Source organism: Nymphalis io, chromosome 9 (assembly GCF_905147045.1).
Source record: "Nymphalis io chromosome 9, ilAglIoxx1.1, whole genome shotgun sequence".
Classification (NCBI taxonomy): domain Eukaryota; kingdom Metazoa; phylum Arthropoda; class Insecta; order Lepidoptera; family Nymphalidae; genus Nymphalis; species Nymphalis io.
In genome coordinates this window covers 1923353-1948380 of record NC_065896.1, presented here as the reverse complement: position 1 = coordinate 1948380, position 25028 = coordinate 1923353, and the positions used below count along the sequence as shown (strand labels likewise).

The 25028-nt window shown below is 33.7% G+C and overlaps 1 protein-coding gene across 1 annotated transcript in view; it reads left to right on the top strand.

Annotated features, from left to right (window-relative positions):
• The window catches only part of LOC126770878 (guanylate cyclase 32E-like), a 143791-nt gene that overhangs the window by 48331 nt on the left and 70432 nt on the right, over nucleotides 1-25028 (top strand). The window contains exon 6 of the mRNA XM_050490486.1: nucleotides 16256-16402. Within this exon, the coding sequence (XP_050346443.1) occupies nucleotides 16256-16402 (147 nt within the window). The remainder of the gene's footprint in view (nucleotides 1-16255; nucleotides 16403-25028) is intronic.

The window sequence follows — 25028 nt, the reverse complement described above, 5'->3', positions numbered from 1 at the left end:
TGCGATCAAGTGATATATATATATATCTCTTCTCGGATTCTGGATTCCTAGGCTGGTCTGAATGATATGGTCGAATTGTCCATGATCGGGTCCTCTTTATTATGTATCACTTTATGTACATTTTGAGATTTTATTCCAAACTCTTCCTTTGATAGTCGTCGGATTCCTCAACACTCGGTGTTGGCTGTCGAGGTCATCGTCGTCGGCCGTACAAATTTGTTAAGATTATGCTAGATAATAGTTTATTTATCTTGATAAAATAAAAAGGAGCGATGAACCAGCGGCTGTCGAAGTAATTCCGTTATACATACCTAAACGAATCATTTTTGCCTGTTATCAATTAATATGACTTTTCTCCCTCAGAATCTGTCATAACTATTTAAATTAGATAAACTATTTAAATTAGACATTAAAGAGCCTACATCAATGGCAAGTTTCAAAAGACGTCTAAGATATATAGCAAACAACATAGTACAATAAATATTTATAAATGTTAAATCAATATATCTAAAAAAAAAAACATCTGTCTAAAAAAATTAAAAGAAAATGGAAAAAAAGGAAAATATATATAAATAAAAAAAATATAAATAATAATAATAATAAAAGAAAATGATGAACAGATTTCAATAAATATGCCGCATCCATACTTTTGTATTCCTGAGGTGACACGGCGGGCGATATGTTTAACAAGCTCGTCGATCGTCGAAAAATTTCTGCATCTACCTTCTTTCTTATGAAATTTTGTAACACTGTACGCTTAGATTTTTATATTAGTTTGTAACTTTCTCATGTAAGTGAATTTCTGTAATTCTTTATGAGAAATAAATTATTCTTTAAACTTAAATTAAAATTTATGGAGGCTTGTCATTGTTTGCACTTAAAATTGATTCTTCCATATTGTAGGCGTATTTTATCAATTTTCTTTGACTTATATATAATCTAAGTGAAATGACCTTATCGAAGTGGGCGAAAAAATAAATGTTATTTTTAAAATATTCCATTTATAAAATAATCTTTGATTATGTCAAAAAATTGAATAGGTATTTGTTCAATATCCATTCAATTTATTTGTTCATAGCTTCTCACTTTTATCTGTTTGTTATTTTATTAAATAAGTTTTTATTTCTTGTAAGGGCTTTTCCTAATAAAGAATAATACAAAGTTTTTTTATTATATAGCTTTTAGACTAAATTCTAGAAACTAGGAACTTACGCATATCTATGATTACAATTACGATAGTACATAAATACACCTAATTATGAACAATCCCTTGTAAATTGGTCCTTTATTATGTGAAATCTATAATTAGATATTTCACTTCAAACTAATTTAATCTGACGCTTAATTGTGATATAACCATGATAACTTTTTCTTTAAACGTGATGGTAGTGCTTTATGCAAGCCTACCTGAGTAGGTACCCTGGTACCCTATAATTACATTTTCTACCGCCAAACAGCAATCTATTCGATTTGAACACTTACCCTAAGTGTTCCTAGCATTACGAGTATAAAAATCAATTAAATGTAAAGATTGGCGGATATTGCATAATGTATTTTTATAAAGATTTTTTTCTTTTACGTTTCTGAACTGATCGTGAGAAAAACATAATGAAGCTATTCATACAATATTTTATTTTCTAACTTTGAACTGAATGTACTCGTGCAAAAACAATTAAAGTTTAGCAAAATTCTTCTGGTCTGGTTTTTGCCTGAACGACTGAACAAAATTATTTAAGACGAAAACTGTAAAGTCTCTAAGGTAATGGCTCAAGCCACCTATAAATAATTATGGATTGTGTTTCATGATGCTTGAAATAGATTTTAGCCTTATAGACAATATTCATCTACTTTTGCTAGATAGTATTTTTATTTAAAAACAGTCAAATCACCTTGAACACGTTTTTTGTTTGTAGATGTGCACCGTCAATAGATAAATAAGGACTTTTTATTTGTATTGCTCCTTAATATTATACATATTTGAGGTGTTATTGAATAATAACTTTTCTAACATAAAGTTCGTCATCCTCGCTTTCATCAGATTAATAATTAATGTTAATGATAATTCGTTTTCGTATTGTATATAAAGCCGACCCTGAAATCTTGTTTCCTGTTCAATAGCATGTCGACAAATATTTCTCCGTTCCTCTACACTGATGTATAGCTAATAGATTATAGCATTCATATTGAGTGTGGATTTTTTGTAACGTAAATTTTCATTGTAGTCTGTATATTTTCTATAGGATTAAATTCAGGGTGGCGTGGTGGTTATAGGAGCACAATATGAGCGCGCTGTTTTAATATATTGTTTTTATATATGGAAGTCAATGAAATTCCGGTTCATTTAGCAACTAATGGAGCTCGAGTTGCTTTTGCACTCATTTTCGAAATATTTGTACAAATTATAAAAAACTAGTTTAGTTTGGGAAGTCAAAGGCTTAGTTCGACAATGTTTTTAATTAATACCGCACTTAATTGTAGAGTACTGGATACATAACAAAAGTTAAGACCGTATGTTGAACTGTTTGAAGTTCCATTAAAATTCTCTAATTACGAACTTACGAACTTTGGTATCATACAAATATAAGCGCGATGTAAATTACAATTACATTATAATAAGAATAGAATTTGAATTTGATAATCTTAAACATAAAAAACATTTTTAAATAAGAATTTGACAATTTTGTTCAGTTAAAAATTTTAATATCGAATAACATCAATGAACGGCCTAGAATAAACAATAAATTAATTAGTAAAAAAAAATTGCATGGCACGTCTAACGCTACTTATGCGGGAATTCGAGGCTCATAAAGATATGCGGTATAAAAATTTACAAACATACTGAGATAGATAAGTGTTATTTACATTGAGGGCCTAAATGAGTATATATGGAACAAAATTAAAAAATGTTTCCGTTAAAAATTGATATATTTACGAATAATTTTTAATCTATCGATGATAATGTTACAGACATTGTTATGATAATGTCTGTAAACAGAAATGGAAGATACTGACTACTTACGGGGTCATTTGTTGTACCGTTTTACAGTTAAATATAAAAAAGTTATAAAACAATAAATGTTTTTGATCTCTAATGAAATTGAAAGTGGCTTGATAGCATTCGGAGTGATACAGTCACATACCATCAAGTTAGAAGCCGAGAATCTTAATAAGCAATTGCGGTACAGTTCTGGGTAAGCCCCACTGAATTTTGATGGACTTAATGCTCTTGTTTCTCGTTTTTAAAAATGATATTCCTGAGAATATAAAGTATTTTAAGTGTTCATTATTTGCAGACCCAAAATATACAAAACAGTAAAATCCAATTCAGTTATAAATTTAATACAATACAACCTCAACAATTATATTGTATGGTGTCATCTCAATAATATGACTAACTGTTTCCATATAAAATTTACCCGTAAGAAAACCCACTTGTTTTAAGTTACTCACTTACTTAATCGAACATAAAATATTACATTAATTATCGCAAATTAAAAACTTAGGAGTCACTATTGACGGGCGTTTAACCTTTGTAACTCATGTTGATAATATAGTTGTTAAAGCTGCTCAAAATCTTGGTTTTATCAAGCGTAACACTCAAGGATCTTCAGGAAAAACTAAATTACTCTCGTACAATTCATTAGTGCGCCAGCTGTCTTGAGTACGCCAGTGTTATATGGAATCCACTGTAAAGCGTACACTCTCAGCGTATTGAGAGTATTCAGTGAGCTTTTACGGAACATTTTGCTTTTCATGAAAAGGATTTTTCGCACAGACATTTATACAAAGAACGTTTTTCAAAATTTAATATGATTTATCTTCGGAGTAGGCGCGAAATGTCAGAACTTAAATTCCTACACAGTATCATTAACTATAGGTTAACCAATTCAGAATTAATCGACAGAATACTGATACCAGTTCCGTCGAGGGCACACAGAAGTACTCACACCCACAAAATATTTCATACTCCTTGCATAAAGCCTCATTTTGGTAAACAAGCTCCCTTAGTACGGTTGTGTAATAAATATTATAATATCGTTAAATCAATTCCTGGCATTAACATTTTTTATGAATCGCCCTCATAATTTAGAAATGAGTTATTTCATTATTAAAAAATGCAAGATAAGTTTCAACGAATATTTTAAATAATTTCAATTATGATATCGCAAATTGATTTTTTATATATTAATTTTAACATTTAAAAAACATATTAATGATATTTTGTTACTTAATTTAATTTGAAATTGATTAGATTGAATCTGGAAGTGCTATGTACACTTGTAATTCACATGCATATTAAATATACTATTATTGATTTATAAATTCATTTTTTCAATGCTTTATATGTATGTTGTAAGAGTGATTTTACAAATAAATAAATAAATCTCATACTGGGTCGTTAACGAACATATCGTGAGGAAAACGATTAACCAACCAGCTTATAACCAGGTTTTAAGCCTTGTTTTGAGTCCTTTTTCCATCTCCAAAGAGGCATACCTACTATTTCTTTTATATTATGTAAATTTTTGAATTTGAATACAAAGTGAATAAGTTACGATAAAGCTTTCCAACAATCCATTCAAAGCTGTCATATCATTGAATTGAGGTGCGCTAAGCCTACGCCATACTGTATGTACATGATCTATTAACGCTGATGGATTATGTTTCCTTTAAGTTAAAGTTGCATTGTGTTTATACACATTTATGTACAAATGTAGTGGTATCGACCTTGATTTTTTCTATCATAGAAATAAAACTTCAAGAATTCAATTTTAAATAAATAAATAAAATACTGACGCCTGTAAATATGCAAACTTCTATGCAAAGGTATATTCTCTCTTAAGGAAATTGATTTTTATTCACAATGCTCCTTCACGGAGACTGTGTGAATATATTTATTTTAGAATTTCCTATACTACGTGTTCTTCGTTAAGCTTCATCACTATAATCACTTATATTCCTTTGCTGGAAGAAAGCATCCTTCCACTTGCGGCTTGGAAAGCTTGGATTGGAGTGTTACACCATTTTCCTACGATATAGGTTGGTGGATAAGTTCTAATGATGAATATTTAATTAATTGCAACAGATATTGATACAAAGGACAAGAATTTTAGCAAATGATTCCGAATTCAAACCTAGACAAGCACGAATTCAAATCTAGACAAGCACCATTTATTTTTTCAATTGCTTAATATGTGTTTACAATTCATCTCGTGAAGAATTACCGGTCGTGTCGGATTAACTATTTCGGTCGTGTCGGATGTGCCATCCAGTTGGATTATGACAGTGATGGAATATGGAGTTTATCCGTGTTTACGCACACACTTGTGCACTATAATATGTCCTGCGCAAGTACGATAGAGAGGCTACCCTTCAGATTGGCCGAAATCGGTCAAGAGAACACAATCATCAAATGCACTTTAAATATTTATGTAATAATTTATGTTCAAATTCTTAATCTAGAAAAATCACAAATTATTAATCATAATAAAAACAAAACTGTAAGGACATCATATTTTAACTCTAATTACATTATAAAAATAATAATAATTGTAAGACAAATTCGCTTTTTAACTAAGCAAGAAAGTCATTAATCTAAATAATGATGTATAGGCATTGTCAAAAAATAATTACATTTTTCCTAGATTCATTATATTGTTTGAAATTCATAAGCAAACTTTGTTAAGAAAAAAAAAGTTAATAAATAATTAAAAATATACCTTTTTAATTTTATAACGTAATGTTGATAAATAAAAAGAAATCGCTCATACGTCATAAAATTATCAAGAAAGCGTTGAGTTTATTTACATGATTAATTTCGTCGCTGTAATTATTCACAGACGACTGATAGTCGTTCCTATAAAAAATACCATAGCGATTGACTATTTCGTTTGTAGAAAAGACAACATTTGTGATTTCTATACATTTTGTATAGAAGTCACAAATGTTTTCAATTTATCATGTGACAACAATTGACGGTTGGAAAATGTTTGTCGCTCATTTCAAGTGATCAATCTCTCTGACATTGTATTTCTACCAATTAGCAAACGACTCATTTGGACAATGATCGTTGAATGCACTCTGTCACGCTTATGTCGGGGCCGTAATCGCGCTATAAGATTAATAAGTTAGAAATAGGTAATAAATAAAAAACAAATATAAAAGATACAATATTATAGATAGATATTTATTACAAACCTCAAGTATGTAATAAATATCTTGTGAAAATAGATCTCGCTGAGAGCGAACGTCAACCTAAGTCACGGCCTTAAATTTACAATTTATTTGAAGTTTTATTATATTTTTATTATGTACCAAACAATGTGGTACCATCTACTTAACAATTAATCAACCACGAATTAGCAAGTAATATCTCAGGGTTGACAGCGCATTAGTACGACAATATATTTCCTAGACATACAAGTCGAAGAACAATGACAATTAGAGTAGTGTATCAGTGACGAGAGGACGAAGATCTGTACTCAGAATACTGATTGATGGATACATGTAATATATTCATTGGACTTGACATATACAGTACAGTACAGTACAGTACAGTACAGTACAGTAACAGCCTGTTAATCTCCCACTGCTGGGCTAAGGCCTCCTCTCCCTTTTGAGGAAAAGGTTTGAAGCTTATTCCACCACGCTGCTCCAAAGCGGGTTGATAGAATACACATGTGGCAGAATTTCAATGAAATTAGGCACATGCAGGTTTCCTCACGATGTTTTCCTTCACCGTTAAGCACGAGATGAATTATAAACATAAATTAAGCACATGAAAATTCAGTGGTGCTTGCCCGGGTTTGAACCCACGATCATCGGTTAAGATTCACGCGTTCTAACCACTAGGCCATCTCGGCTTTTACATACAAGTAACACGTAAATCTTAACCGAGGACTTTGAATTCAAATTGAACGCGGCTCAAAATTTTACATCAGTGCTAAATTATATTAATTAAATCTTACAGAAAAAAAACAGAGAGAAACGAGCACTCAATTATTCTTCTTCACAGGAAAGGAGACTTTAACCCAGCAGTATAGCGGTACAATATTCATTATATTTTATTTGCAAATGATATATTGACATGAAGGTTTTAAGTTTATACAAAAATAATTAAAAAATAACTACTATACAAAGCATAACCGCGTGTATTGGTGGCAAGAATGCTAGCAGCATTTCCCCGTCGAATCGCAATTCCGATCCTGCGAAAAATGTATCAAAATCGATATAACGCTTCAAGATCTTGAGGTTTTATAATTTTGTTCATTTACATTATGTTATAAGTTATTTTAGATATAAAAAAGCCGAGATGGCCCAGTGGTAAGAACGCGTGAATCTTAACCGATGATCGTGGGTTCAAACCCGGGCAAGCACCACTGAATTTTCATGTGCTTAATTTGTGATTATAATTCATCTCGAGCTATACGGTGAAGGAAAACATCGTGAGGAAACCTGCAGGTGTCTAATTTCACTGAAATTCTGCCACATGTGTATTCCACCAACCCGCATTGGAGCAGCGTGGTGGAATAAGCTCCAAACCTTCTCCTCAAAATGAGGAGAGGAGGCCTTTAGCCCAGCAGTGGGACATTCACAGGCTGTTTTGGTCGGTTCGGTATTTTAGATAACAATAAAAATATTGTACGGACACAAAACTATTTCATAACTTTACGTACAAAATAGAAGGAAGTCGTCGAAATGATGTAAAAAAACTCATAACTTGTCATTCCTTGTGTGTGTTTCATACGAGTATTTGTAGATTTCAAGCAGCAATTCGACTCATATAAAGGTATAACAATAAATAAACCATTTTAAGTAAGTTACAATCGTTGTTTATTTAGGACGTAACACATCTATTACAGATTTATAATAATTTCCATTGTTCCTGTTATCAAATATATACCTAATATATAGTGGGAGGAATTACGTTCCAACTGGTAGCCTACCTACCTCGTTTTATTTATATTGTTTAGTTTTATATAAATATATACATTATATCATTAATTTTTAAACGTGAACTTACGTAATAAGATGAAGGATCGAATTTACTGATACTTCAAAACTTTGAACTGAAAATTTAGTCTTATTATATAATTGTGTAAGTATACAAGAATAGATCAGTTATTAGTTAAAGAAACTTTAGCGATTTTTCACAAAACCAATGCCAACAATTAATTATTATAAAGTTTCGTTTTTACTGTGTCCATTACATGTAATTGTGTTGTACTAAAATGAGGGTTAGGTTTGGTCACGTACATAGAATTATTGATACTCAATAGGTTTCTTATCAATATTTTCACAAATTTTGATACTAACATAATTTCTACTGTTATTACGTAACAGGAAGGAAGAACTTTGCTCGCGTTTCAAAACCTTGAAAATAAGCATAAGTTTTATTATATTTTTATTTTTTTGCGTAGGTACACAAGAATCCACCCACAGGTATAAGAAATATTAGTGAATTTTGACAAAACTTATGCCAACAATGGGATTTGAATTAAATTCGTCGTATCTGTAAAAAACAAAGCCTCGTATTCCACGTGTACATTACATTTAATTGTATAGAATTCTTTATAATACTCCACTGAATTCCTCGTTTTAATTTAGTTGAGCTATTTTCTCTGTGTAATTTTAAATTGCATTACCAGATTTACCTGTGGGAGTTAAACTAATAAACGTATAACTGCACATGCTTTACTTGCAACTTCGAATCGGTTCTGTTCTGTGAAATCGACCTCCATCGGGATATTTTTTGTTTATTGTACTCAGCGATAACGATATTATGCTCGGAGTATCTTTGAAGAAAAAATCTAGCTGAAATTAGATTTTCTGGTGATGTTAATATGGAGTTATCGATTTTACTTCCGAAATTAGTTGACTGAAATAGAGGTTGGGTTTGGTCACATAGTCAAAGGGACAATAGAAATAGAAATTAATTAACTGAAATAGAGGTTGGTTTTGGTCACGTAGTCAAAGAGGCAATAGAAATAGAAATTAATAAACACGTCAAAAAGTATTAATGAGCATGATAAATAAAACATTTAAAATATTTTCTGTAACTAAAAATGGCCTCTTACATTTTGAAATTTGTAATTTTGGTTTATTATTTTCGAGATTTAAAAAAAAAACATTTGCAAAAAAGCGTTTCTGTACAGTAAGATGAAATATAATTATACGAAGGGATATTTTACTTTGATCGATCCTAATTGTATTATATGTGTTTATGTTTCACTAGCTGTTTTATGTCTCACTAGCTGCCCGTCCTAACTTTGTACGGGTAAAATTCCTATAAAAACCTCTCTTTAAATTTTGAATGAACAAAAATCCTTTCTTCAGGAATGCTTAAGTTATAAAATAAACCTTTGTTTGAAATATAATCTTCCTGGAGTTTAGTTTTGGCTCTATATAGATTGCCAGTTTGATTCAACGATAAGTATAAATTATTCATAACTTAAATTAAAAATGATATCCACTACACATTTTAAGTTCATTGGTAGTACTGTTTAGGTTTAATCCTTGGATCAATAATTTAAAAAAAAAACATCTGAAAGATCATTGATAATTATAAAATATAAACTTCATTCTAGTTGAGTAAAGATGCTGACAGTTAAATGATAATCTTGAACACAATAAATATCTGACGTAAGATGCTATATAATATTTAAACGTTGCGGAAGTCAAGAAAACTATTGCAGAATTTAATCCCTTTCTTCGTACAATACTTTCATAAGCACTGTGATAAACTGCATATTACGTAAAAAATAAATTTCAAAATTGCCAGTGCCAGTGTCACTCGAGATGATTTATGTATGTAGAGTTCCATCGATACTCCATAAATTCAAATCTGCTCAGGTATATGTAAAAGTTATAGTGGAATAAAGAAAATCACACACACAATCATGTATGTATATTTATACATTATTTGAACCTTTAAAACATTACACCCATTATTGGTTAATATTCTTGATACTACTGATGGTAGGGCTTTGTGCAAGCTCGTCTGGGTAGATACCACCCACTCATCAGATATTCTACCGCAAAACAGCAATAATTGATATTGGTGTGTTCCGGTTTGAAGGGCAAGTGAGCTAGTGTAATTACAGGCACAAGGGACATAAAATCTTAGTTCCCAAGGTTGGTGGCGCATTGGCTATGTAAGCGATGGTTGACATTTCTTACAATGCCAATGTCTAAGGGCGTTTGGTGACCACTTACCATCAGGTGGCCCATATGCTCGTCCGCTTTCCTATTCTATAAAATATATATATATATATATATATATATATATATATATATATATATATATATATATATATATATATATATATATATATATATGGTTTCAAAAAAGGTAAAAAAGCATAAATGTTTTAATTAAAAGTGTAGAAAAAGTTTAAAATTATTGAAGAGTTTGCCAATGACTTTAAATGCTGCATTTCAATAAGTTTATCTAATTTTTTATGTGTATTTTTTATTATCAGACCTAAATTTGTTAGTAGTATTTATTTAAATATATTACAACTACTTGTAGCCTTGTACTTTAATATTGTATTCATATAATGGCAAACAGTTCAGTGTTATTACAAGAATGCTTATCAAACAAAACAGGTCAGTTACAATGTGAATAAAACATTTATCAAACTGTCCATCTCTATGGCATCATAATAATAATTTTATTTATTTATTTATTTATTTATTTAGTGTACAGGAAACAAACAGTGAAATAATTACAATAAAATAAAAAATATAAAACAATTCTTAAACCAAAACAGTTTCCATTTATAAATTAATCATAAGTAATTACAAAACAAGACATTTTTTATATTTAATAGGTGCATGAAATTATATAATTCATTTAGATAATTTAATTTAATATAAATTTAATTTTTAAATCAAGAAAACATAATTTAATAATAAATAATCAAATTATAATTAATTAATTAAAAATGCATGAGTAAATTAAGGCTCTTCAGAGTATAATATTTCTTTAACTTGCAGTTTGAATTTTTTAAGGGAGAGATGAAATATATCACATTCAATAAATGTTTTATTGTACTGTTTAGATGATCTATTAATAAATGTATTTGCTGCATATTTAGTCTTTGTCAATGGAAAATCAAAAATAGATTTGTTGCGACTACCAGGGCGAGGACACTTGATATTTATTTTAGAAAGGAGATAAGGGGAATCAAATATGTTGTGGATCAATTTTTATAAAAACACCATATCACGTTCAAGTCGTCTCTGTTCAGTTGTCGGTATCTTTTCTATTTGATTCAAATTATTTATAGACGAAAATTTTAAATATTTTAAAAACTTTTCCTGAATATTTTCGATGAATTCTATATATTTACTATACTGTGGATTCCAGACAGTGCAAGCGTATTCTAGAATAGGTCTCACAAATGATTTATATAAAAGAGCAAAAGTTGAAACACGCTTAAACTCTCTGGAAATCCTCAGCACAAATCCTAGCATACGAAACGCTTTAGAAGTTATGGAATTTATGTGTTCATCGAAAAGAAGTTTAGAATCGAGTGTTATTCCAAGATCTTTGACCACTGATACACGTTTTATATCATCTTCCTTAAATCGGTAGTTGTAAATGATCACTTTTCTTTTTCTGGTATATGTTATACAATTACATTTCTTTATATTCAAAAACAGCGAATTGGTAGTACAATAATCGCTAAGTAAGTTCAAATCTTTTTGCAGACTAATACAATCATCAACACTCTTCATAATTTTATAAGTTTTTGTATCATCAGCATATAATAGAAATTTAGAAGATGCAAATACCGAAACAACATCATTTATATATATATTAAAAAACAGTGGTCCAAGATGTGAGCCTTGAGGGACTCCAGATGGAACGGGTAGAAAAGATGAGCAATATCCTTTCACAGTCACGGCTTGACTTCTATTCAATAAATATGACTTGATCCATCTAAGGAGGTCACCATGTACACCGATGAACTCCATTTTTGCTATTAAGATAGAATGAGAGTTTTTGTCAAACGCTTTGGAGTAATCGGTGTACACAACGTCCACCTGATATCCTTTGTCCATTGCAGTCAAAACATAGTCAGTGAATTTTTAACGATTAGAAAAGATTTTTATAAAGTAAAAAAAGAAAGAATGTTTTCGGTACTCCAGCATAAGATTGTCAGTATGTAGGGCAGTCCGGGCTGATTCCACAGCACAAATTCGATTTACCAATTTTTATCACACAATATTTTAGCTTTATTTGTATTGTAACAGCCTGTAAATGTTACTTCTCGGCAAAAACCTACTGACATTCTTAGGAGAAGGTAGTTCTTTATATCTACTACCGAATGTTATATTGAGTTATGTTCCGGTTGAAAGGGTAAGTGAGCCAGTGTAACTTCAGACACAAGGGACATAACTTCTTGGTTAACAAGATTCGTGAATATCTTACTTACCAAGTTTGGTGGTGCATTTGAGATATAAGGAATGATTACTTTTCTAACAGTTTCAATGTCTATTGAAAGTGATGATTATTTACCATCAGGTGGTCCATTTGTCCCTGATGCCCCAAGTGAGAGATGGTTCTGCTGCTCTCTGCATATGTATCTACCGACCAGCATTGCAGAGTTTTTTCATTATTTTTGCTGTTACTTTAAATTATTTTTTTACATTAGATTCTTAATTTAACTTTTCAAACTCAGATGTTTACTGAAGTTTCCAGTTTTTTGATCTGCAGTCAACACGATAAGTAGTTTCATTTAATTAAAATAAAAAAGTAACAGTGCAAAAATATTTACTTGCGTAAATACTTGAGATATTAAACATTAATGAACATGGGTCCAGTTAGTTGTCATAAAATACATTAATCTTTAAAAACACTCTATGAACACGCTTTGTGCTTCGTTGAACGTATTTATTTAGTAGAATATGCAAACATATTACTGTAAAGCTTTTAAAAATATGTACTCGTATTATTTCTGACAGGCTAACTTTGTCCTGTACCATAGAAGCCTCTACAGTAAGTACTGAATAAAATGCTTTTTATTTGTCTCTGGGGTTAAGAATAACGACGGTGAGGCTTAATGTAGTCTTGTCTGGATAGGTACCAAATAATTTTAACACGTAATGTTAATATTCATACTAAATTCATATTCATAAATATATACTTATATACTGTATATAGGTATACTTTCTAGTGTTAGGGTCTACAGATTGATCGCTTACAATCAGATTGCTCATTTGCTCGTGTTGTAGAAAAATCCACTTAAAAATTGCATTCTCTAATACTTTAATATATAAAGTTTTATCATTGACGTTGACGTAAATACTTTCTTTATACATAAACGTCCTGTATATTGCGCTTGGCAAATCGCTACTAAAACGATCGAGTCAATTTGTTTAATAGTAAGGGATTAACCGTCGAAAGATTCTCCGGAAGCGCGTTAAAGCCGTGAGTCCTGCGCTTGAACTCTTTCCGTCTCATAGGATTATGAGTTGTGGCTATAAGCGGCCTGAAGTACATTAATTATTTAGTTTACAATTTTATCAGATCCTGTAAATTTTCACAGCACTTTTCGCTTCAATTTGGATATATCTGGCTTTGGGCATAATAAATAAAAGTCGCAAGTTTAAATTACGACGGGAACATATATGGTTTGAAAAAAATAATTTTCTATCCTTATGTCTACTAACATCCAACAATTGCTAACGTCTGGTCTACGTTATCGTAATATTAAAGTTTCTATGAAGTTCTAAAAAACACTACTTTCAAGATATTCCAATTATAGAAGTACTAACAACAAATAGGCCATGTCCTAGATCTCGGGCAATGATACCAAAGACACATTATGGTTTCAATAGACGCTTGATTTCCACTTTATATCCTTACGGCGTGAAAATAAATTGTTGTCTAGTATTACGCAAGAGTTTTTTTTTTGTTTGTACTCAGGATATATCATTCTAATTTATTTTTTGCGCTACTACACACATCACGCTTCGACTACAAGGGTGTGGTAGTGACTTTAGAAGTGTGCTTGAATTGGTGAATAGTGAATAAGAAAAAGTAAAAATATGTCAAACAAAGAAGTCATAGTTTACACACACAACATAATAGTTATGCTAAGAACACAGTCGGGGAGTCACGATAGCATACGCAAGCGATCTCATGCCTCCCCCCATATAGCTGGCATAGCGGGTACCACTGTTTTTTTAGTGGGTATTCCGGTGCATTCATTACTAGTGAGACCCATATATGTCACTTCATGTGAGGAAAACACGTAAATGCCTCTTTCCAGCAAGAAAAATAAGTAGGAATACAGTACTAAGATAGCGAGAACACAAGAAACAACAAATCAGTCAGTTAATCAAACAGATATGACAAAAACAACAGGCACTAATTAGCGGCGAACGATAAATAAACTAACTAGAAAACGAAGATGCAGAAAAGTCGGTACGGCGTACGCGCATCGCCTTTGGCACTGCTACACGATACGCGTCGCGTACGTGTAATAGTTAAATATACCTAATATTATTTGTTTCAGTGTAAAAAGTCTATTAGTGTAATAATATATGTGAGAAGTGTATGTGAAATAATGAAAAAGTACGCAGATAAATACGAAATAAAGTTAATAATAATAGTTTTATACTGAAATAATAGACAGCCATCAACAGTAACGTTATCGCGGCTGAAATCGCTCGAAGTAGTATTTGTAAATAACGTTAAGCATATTATATTCCAGGAAATATTATTTTCAAATTGTTACCACAAGTCTCTGATGACATCTGTTCTTTTTCATATTACAACTAGCCTGGAGCGTGATTTTTATGAGCTAAATACGAAATGTTTTGTCTGTCTAAAAGAGACATAATTCTAGATTCATTTCTTTAAGTAGAAAATCATCTGTGTAATGTCTCACAAACTGCAGCTGTAGATTATAATGCGTGAAGTCGTGAAATGCAATTTTAATATATTATGTTTTATATGGTACATTTGCTACCCATCCCGGCTTTGCACAGGTAGAATAACAGGTTCTTGTTTTGTTTGAGCTAGAAAATACTATTATATATCGTTTATATGGTAAGTCTAATATATATGTTTATGTTTTACTCCTGAATAATTATTTTGTTTATTAATTTAAAACTTAAAGAAATCTATCAATATGTGGTGTTTCATTGTTTTTTTGTATAAGGTAAAGGACGTTTTCGTGTTTGTCCTTTTTTAAATAAAAATATAGAATCCAAATTAACAGGATTGTATATTATTATTTTATAGTTTATGTAATAATATGCATGTGTTCAATTTATGTATTTGTAATGGTGTCATTAATTTAGTTTCCTTGTTGATCTCTTCGGTCCGATTTAGGTAATGGTAATGGAATAATCGTTTGACTTTTTTGTTTTGACACTTGCTTTTGCTTGTGTTTGTTGTGTTTTATAAATTATTGTGCATGACGTTTCGACACAGTTGCATATCTCGTAATTATAAGCTGACTTTCATGAATGAGTCAGATCGTTTATAATCTGACTAAAAGATGTATGACTGATAATATGAATGTATTAATGTATGAAACAATAATATATTGCATGTAAATCGACGAACACATACATAACACTTCAGAACTAGTAAAAATAGACATAATAATTTACTCATTCATTCATTCGTGATTTACGTAGATACTAAGATGTTGTCGCTTCATCCTATTTAATTATAGGCTCAATCACCTCTTAAATTATAATACTGCTTTTGGTGGTGAAATAATAATTGATAAGTAAATTAAATACGCAGACGGCTCGCATGAAGCCGTACAGTCAGTTTATTTTCAGAATAGTCAAGACACCTATTTTTTATATTTATTTTATTCTATTTCAAAGTAGGGCAATATGTCCCTAAAAGTTGCGTTGTAAGGAATAAATCAAATTAAATTCTAAGAATAACTAAGTGTTATTTTTCTTACTCATCCTCCCTTACAATCAGGTGTCATTCATATAGAGCGAGCTCATTCGCACATCAGCGTTAATAAGCATAACGTAACATAAAGCTTAGTGTTTTCCCAAATGGTTGCCAAGCTTAGCTTACGATAATACTTTTAACAGTATTATCGTAAGCTAAGCTTTATTTTGTTTTAATCAATTGTACAATACAATTTGCGTGTTATTCGCTATTGTATGTACTAAGAAACCTGGACATTTACTAGGATATTTAAACATATGAGGCACGAATATAGAGACAACAAACAATTAAATTCTAAGAATATATTTTCTTCTCCAGTGTACGTGTTCCTCGGTGAGCACATAGCGTTGGTGGACTTCGTAAACGTGTTACAAAGGCGAGGATTGCTGGTCAACGGAGAGTACGCCGTGGTAGCCGTGGATGACGAAATATATGACCCTAATGATGCAGCCATCACGCATGCTGGTATGTAACTAAATGACTAATTTATTGTTCATGATCAATATGACGATTTTGGTTTTAAATTAAACTTACTTCATCAAAATATAAATTTGACTGAACAGTAGCAGGAAATACCTCAATAATTACTGTATTTCGCTAATTATATATTACATATATTATAATTTAATTAATTACAAATTTAAATATATACCTTATTATATATTTGGTTTAATAATATATCCAACATGAAAATCGATAAATTAACTAAAGAAATATACTTTATTCAAGCATAAGCACAATTACATACACACTTTTAAATCATTACAATAATAAGCTAAATACTCATCACGAGATCTAAAATATTCGCACGATCGACTTTTTTATCATATTTACTCCTTCCCTGAAGGTCTACTTCTCACTCTGTCGCTCACTAAGACGATCCAAAATACATTTTTCTTATTATCTACCCGTGCGCAGCGACGATAAGTTAATGAGATTATGTAAAAGATAAAAATATTATATTGATTACAAAAATCTTAATCTTATTATATACATAATTTTTAACTATTATATTTTGACTTGATTGTTCTTAATTGTTAAAATAAATATACACATTAAAAGAGGATTGTATTGTTTTTAAAATATCTTATATATTATGGTTCTTATACGCTTTAATATATCCTGAGTTCTTCATCTATCCGTGCAGTGACGGAGAAAGAATACATTTCACTGCCCCTCTCTTTCCCATGGGTGTCGTAAGAGGCGACTAAGGGATATCTGAGCGACCATCTGCTCATCTGGTGGTAGTATGCTAACATCCGCCTGGCTTGTTACCACCGTACGCATGGTGAAAAACTCGTGAAGTGGCTTGCAACCGCGTTTCGAGGTCAGCCAGCGTACAGCCAGTGCCCGAGCGAGTATTGCCGCGATGGGTGTTGGTCCAGTGGAGACGGCTGTTGAACCAATGCCGGGGGAAACTGTATTGACCTGCCGGACAGGGAGACCTGAAGAAACGGCTGTTCCGCTGGCCGCCCGTGGCATAGTACAGGGGCCCGAGCGTGCCTAACCAGCTCGCGAGGCTGCCCCACCAGGCCACGCATAATCTCGGGGTGGACCGTCGTGCCGGTTGGTGACCGGAAGGTGGGGTCCCGGCGGCCACTTCCGGGGGGGTTCGGGGGCCCTTCCGTCCGGCGGATCAGTATATTTTCCCTTTTGGCAACCATTTGGGAAAACACGCCTCCATACTTTGCCCATCCCTATCGTGGCAATACGTCGCTCGCTTCACGTCTCTTTTCTTTAATTTTCCAAATGGTAGCGCAACTAAGAAACAACGGTCGTTCAGCGGTGCACACCCCCACCATACCCACGCTGTTTGAGGTCGAGTTCTCTAACATCCGAGGACTCCACGCTAACCTCAACGCTGTCCACCACCATCTCGAGACAGCACGGCCAGCAATGTTGTTTCTCACGGAGACGCAAATACTCCGCCCTGCCGACACCAGCTACCTTAACTATCCCGGCTACGGCTGCTTGGAGGACCCCTCCTTCTCCATGTTGGTGGTACGTGTGGACCTGGTTCGTCAGAGTCGAGTCTACGTGTGCCTCTACCGATCCCACAATGGTGACTTGGAGACAAGCCGATTATTTGACCATCTTAGTCGGGTGGCAGATGCTGCGCAAGAGCAGTTTCCTAACGCGGAATTGGTGTTTTTGGGGGATTTTAATGCTCACCATGAATCATGGTTGAAATCCCTCAAAACTGACCATGCTGGAAGAACTGCTCATGCTTTTGCTCTCACACACGACTTGACCCAACTGGTTGATCAGCCCACCAGGATCCCAGACATTGATGGGCAAGCGCCTTCTCTACTGGATCTTCTGCTGACTTCTCACCCGGTGGAATATCAGGTTGTGGTTCAAGCTCCAATTGGTTCTTCGGATCACGGCCTTATATCTACCAAAGTGCCACAGGCCAAGCTGCCGCCATCAGTTGTATACAAACGTCGCGTTTGGCACTATAAGTCGGCAGATTGGGACGGTATGCGCGATTACTATGCGTCAGTCCCTTGGAAGGAACGTTGCTTCAGTGGGAATGACCCGACAGCTAGTGCCGCTGCTGTTGCTGATGAGATCATGTTAGGAATGGAATACTACATTCCTAGCTCAGATCTCATCAATAGGGGCACGCGTAACCGTTGGTTCACTCGTGAATGTGCCGACGCTGTATCATCTAAGCAGGTGGCATATCGCGCGTGGATCAACGGCTGCATTAGCGGGGCATCTAACATTGACTCACTGAAAGCAAACTACAATAAAAATTCCAAGTCCTGTAGGAAGGCATACACGAGAGCGGATGCACAGCGCATTGTACAGATTGGTCATGACCTTATTTCGCATCCTAGGGGCTCCCGTAGCTTCTGGCGTCTGACCAAGTCTGTGCAAAACAATTTCTGCCAACCTTCGCTGCCACCGCTGAGAAATCCGGACGGATCGCTAGCTCACAGTCCGCAGGAGAAAGCCGACCTCCTGGCTAAACTCTTTGCCGACAACTCTGTGATCAATGATTGTAGTGCGCAGCCACCAACAATACCTTCATGTGGCCACACGATGCCTGACATCAAAATCAGGCAACGTGATGTGCGTGCGGAGCTGCAATCACTTGATATACGGAAAGCTAGCGGTCCTGATGGAATACCAGCCATTGTGCTGAAGAAGTGCGCGGCGGAGCTGTCTCCTGTGTTAACGCGCCTGTTCCAACTTTCTCTCTCTTCGGGATGTGTGCCGGGGGCTTGGAGAAGAGCTAATGTGCAAGCGGTTCCCAAAAAAGGGGATCGGTCTGACCCGGCAAATTATCGGCCAATAGCTATCACCTCAGTACTTTGTAAGGTGATGGAATGGATTCTAAACAAGCAACTGATCCATTACCTAGAAGATCACTGTCTAATTAATGATCGTCAGTACGGGGATCGTCAGTCTTCTCTCCAAGCTACCGGCATATGGTCTGCCTGCTCAGCTATGCACCTGGATTGCCAGCTTCCTACACAAGCGTAGCCTTCGTGTTTTAGTAGATGGTTGCGCTTCTCAATTCTATGTAGTGAATGCTGGGGTCCCCCAGGGATCTGTGCTATCTCCCACACTCTTTCTTTTGCATATCAATGATATGCTCTCCCTTGGGAACATACATTGCTATGCAGATGATAGTACAGTGCATGGTGGATACCACGGACGCGCAGTGGCTGGGCGGGCGGAAACTGAGGAGAGGCGGGAGAATCTTGTCATTGAACTCGATAGGACGTTAGAGCTCATCGCCAAATAGGGTTCTGATAATCTTGTTGAGTTTAATGCCAAGAAAATACAGGTATGCGCTCTCACAGCAAAAAAGTTTTACCCTCATCCCTCCCTCGGTGGCACACCGCTGATGATACAAAGCAAAATCGCCATGCTGGGGATAGACGTTCGCTGCGACCTTAGTCCAAGGGATTACATCGAGGCTATTATAAAAACAGCTTCACGGAAACTCGGAGTTCTGAACAAGGTGCGGCGTTTCTTCACGCCACAACAACTGTGCCTGTTATACAAAACACAGGTACGGTCTTGCGTTGAATATTGCTTGCACCTTTGGGATGGCTCCGCTAAGTACCTACTGGAGGCGTTGGACCGGTTGCAGCGACGTGCAGTACGCATTATTGGCGACGTAAAGGTCACAAACACCCTTGAACCTTTACAATTGCGTCGCGAGATAGCAGCACTGAGTGCTTTCTATCGACTGTATCACGGCGAGTGCTCTGAGGAATTATTCTCTCTAATTCCTGCTTCCCCCTTCCTTCTTAAGTCCACGCGAGCTGGTTCTCGATGTCACCGCCTAACTGTGACATCAATTCCATCGCGCATAAAGAAATTTGGCAACTCCTTTCTTTGTCGCACTACCAAAAAATGGAATTCCTTACCAGCTCACGTGTTCCCCTCCTCTTACAACCCGGGTTCCTTCAAACGAGGCGTGAAGAGGCATCTTGCGGACCGGCAAGGCGGTGACGGCTAGTACAGAACATTCTTCCCGACTGTACTGGCCGTCGTCGCGTTTGGACTCTACTACCACTTACCATCAGGTGGAGTAGAGTCATTTGCCATCCCGGACATATAAAAAAAAAAATCTAACTTATAAATATTGTTCAAACACTTAATTTACATAAATGAACCCGTCTATTATATAATGCAATTGTAATTTGCATTCATACTACTACGTAGCATCACGTAGAGCCTCGTAGTATAACGTAGCTGTGTTGTTACATCGTTAGAATAATATCATAAAAGATTACTGATATGATGTTAGTATTAAAAAAAACAGTAAATACAAATTATTAGAAAAGAATATTTGTATATTTAAATATATATTATAATGATTATCTTACTCCCTAAATCAATATCTCGACGGACTTCATTTAATAATGGCTGATAATAAAAAACTACAACCAAAATCTTGCAAATATAAAATAAATTTCTATTTTGTGTACATGTATTTTTTTTTTTTTATAGAATAGGAAGGCGGACGAGCATATGGGCCACCTGATGGTAAGTGGTCACCAACGCTCTTAGACATTAGCATTGTAAGAAATGTCAACCATCGCTTACATATCCAATGCGCCACCAACCTTGGGAACTAAGATTTTATGTCCCTTGTGCCTGTAATTACACTGGCTCACTCACCCTTCAAACCGGAACACAACAATATCAAGTATTGCTGTTTTGCCGTAGAATATCTGATGAGTGGGTGGTACCTACCCAGACGAGCTTGCACAAAGCCCTACCACCAGTATCTTTTGGGCGTATAAATATTAATTACCTATAAATAAAATAAATGATACGATTATTTTAATTAGCGACTTATATTGTTACGATATAACAACAGCCTAGCGGCGTATTGTCTAATCAATATTTCCAAAAAGTTGAACATGGTGAAGATTCAATTGAAAATAATATTCTAAATCATAATAATTATAATCAATGTATATAGAGGATATTTTTTTTTTTACTTTTATGCTTATTAAAATAAAAGCATATTTAATAAGTTTTGAATTAAAAGGATATTGTTAATTGGATTAGGCCGATATATCCGCCTGGTTGAATAAGCTTATAAAATCTAATGATAGAAGTATTTATACAACATAGAGACATTTATACATTACTAGTTTCCGCTAGTGTAGAGAGAATGGGGGTCAGGAGTTTGATAAAAGTAGCCGCCCTTGGAGTTTTAGCTTGCTACTTACCAAAATTTATCAAAATCAGTTCAGTAACTTAGCCGTGAAAACGTAGCATACAGACAGAGAAACATTACCCTCATTTAAATCCGCGAGATTTTCATTATCCTGACCTGGGATTTGAACCCAGGACGACGTGGTCTGCACGCTTATATCTAGCCGTTAATCGGTAAGTAATTCAATATTTCATTTGTACTTAAGGGATACTTCTCTTTCACTTATAAACATAATTTATAACTTAGTAGTAAAGTGCGGTGGAACGGGTGTATGAATGCATAAAAGAGCGTAATGCCGTTTGCCGTCACGGCATTCGAGTCGGTCTTACCATTATAACACGCAAATCGATGTTCTACAGCAATAAAGATGAGAATACTGGCTATTCTCGTAAGGCTGTACAGTAACATAATTACTAAATTCTTAAAACGATTTAATATTTTTATATGCTATTTTATTTATATCATGAATATTAATTATTTCTCAAATATTAAAATATTCAAAATACGACGTGAACGTTACAAAAATTATTATATTATAAAGATTTATAATTACTACGTGGATTATAATTAGAAATGTATGAATGCGTTGTAATTTGTAGTTAAATCGTAATTTCTCATTACTTTGGCAAGCGAGCCAAACCGTCATGGAAGCAATGATAGCTTGATAAATATTTTGAAATTAATAAAATGATGTAATATAATAATACTAGCCGCATTGCGTCAGATTTTGTCTAATAATTTACAAAATATTTTAAAATATTCAGCTCATAATTATACTCTGCCTTCAAGTTTCAAGATTTCAAGCTAGGATAAAATTTGAAATTCGGTTTTAAGAAATTCAAAGATGAAAATCACATGAACATTAAGCAATTTCTAAGATGTTTCGTAAAATTTACTCTTCTGAATTTACCACAATGCGCGTACGGACGGACGGTGTAGTATTTCGTTATAAAAATAAATGTGCTCTACTAGCGGTCAGTAAATTATGTCTAAGACTTTTGATTACGTATTACCTACTTGCTATGGCTAACTTAAGGGTTTATTTTCGAGTTTCTGAGATTAAACCGGGTCGGGCCATAAAAAGTTGTTAAGTTTTCCGTCATGTACAAAAATGTACTTGAATAAAGATTATAATGTTACAATTCTTATCAATCATTTATAGAAAAATAAAAAACACAGAAAAAATAAAATTAGAAATTTAAAATTAAACCTTTACTATGATGCAAGTTCCGTTGCTTTTTTGTAAGAACTTAATTCTATCTTACTCGTGAAATATTGAACACCGTTTTACGTATCCTACTTTGATACAAATCATTTAAATTGTATAATTATGATATTCATTGTTGCATAACACTTTCCGACATTTCACAACGTGATTTGCAGTGACTTGATTTTGCTCTTACAGAATAGTATTATATATAGTATTTCCTTTGTCTTCGATCTCTCGTTGGTGACTATTTATAGGTATATAAATTCTAAATATTCATATGGTGAGTTATGTATCAGATATCTATGGTTACGCCATTATAACTACATTATTTCTGTTCTGTCAGCCACTACATCAAGACTATTCTGGCTTATCAGTCCTTAAAAAATGGAGCCCATATAGGGAGGAAGCCTTCGATGCCCGTATCTGACTTGCCAGTAAGCATGAGCCACAAAATCACTAGCAATTCCATTTATCTTTGATATTGTAGCGACGTTGACCGCTTATAGAGTTACGCCAGTATAACTCAATTAGTCGTATTTTACAAAAGTAATCATTGCTAGTAATGTTATTACGATGAGATGTATGAGGATACGATACGATTTCAACATCGTGTAATATAAACGAAAATACTAAACCAAATTGTAAAGTATAACAATACTTGAAGTAAACTGTTGAAAGTGTTCTTTGATTTTTAATGAACATATTTTGGTTAACACGTTTGTATGTTTTGAATACCCTCATTGCTACACAACGCGATATAAGTTATTATCTATTGCCTAAGAAGATTATTTGAAGTTTAGTAGTGGGTTATATAAAAGCTGTTTCATTACTTCAAAGCACCATAAAACTTTAGCAGAATAAGATTAATGAAATGCTAATACATTTAATGCCAAACAAATCGACAGGAAACTTAGCAATTACTCTTTTCAACTTGAAAATACAGTTCAACCACCAAAGCAATGAAGCTCTTGCTCTTAAGGAGTGAGTTTTGGAACTTATTATTAATCTCGTGGTGTTTTCATTCGTCATTAAACACGAATGCCCTTACTTATAAACGTTGTTTAACGGGTGATCAGTTAAAGAATATTGTCTTCTTTTTTCGAATGTTAAATTGATAATGAGTAAAAGAGTTAAATCATTTTATAAATAAACGGTCATTCAGTAAGGTCTATAAGGAAGGGCGGAAATGAATATTTTAATTTAAGAACACAAAAATCAGTAGTGATTTTTTGGATATAACCCGTACTTGTTCTTTCAATTACATTCTCTTATTCAACTAATCACCAATCCATGTGCTGAATTAAATCAACATTGCTGGACTAAAACTAGCTGTTTCGGTTTAAGCTCTCTTGAAACTAGGTCAGTTTCCATTCCTATAAAAATACCAGGACATATAGGTCGCATTACGCACAATCGATGCATTGAGGACGATCATTTATACATGACGGCGGCAGCGGTGGCTGAGCGATAGGGCTGTCTTCTTCTAAATTCGGTGGTACGGGGTCCATCACGATATTGTATCAATAATAACTTAATGTAGGTATAATAAGGATTTATTGTTACAGATCACAATACACAAGTATAATTAGGTACTAAATAGGTAAACCGACAGTTTCGCCTTGGAGCTGTGGACTGGTCAGTTTCTCAAACGCAACTTTTCATTTCTCGAATGCAAGTGTTTTTATAAACAGTCACCCCACTCCCCAACACGACTTTGTCCACGTGACTTCAACAACGAAAGAAGTCACCGCGTTTATCCGTTACTACTATAGTCAATTCAGCTACTTTTAATTAAAAATATTGTTTTTCCACGACATATATATACTACGTACTTACGTAGTTACCTCGTTTTGATAAAGCTATTTGCATAAAAATGACCGGCGACACTGTTTGACAAATGGAAATAATTTATTAATAATTAATGATTTAATTATTATGTCTTATATAATGTCCAAGTACAATGATAAGCAAAAAATGTCTTTAATACATTTTAAATTTATTTAAAAGACACTAATATCAACATGATAGTTCGTCGAAATCGTAGTGTTTTATTTGTTTACTTTGTTTTAACTTTATTGCGTATGATATTAAGAGTAGCAAATAATATAAAACAAAACAGAAAAAATGCTAGCCCCGAAATCCAGAGTTGAAAACTCGGATCGGATTTCAAGAAAGAGTACATGTTTGTA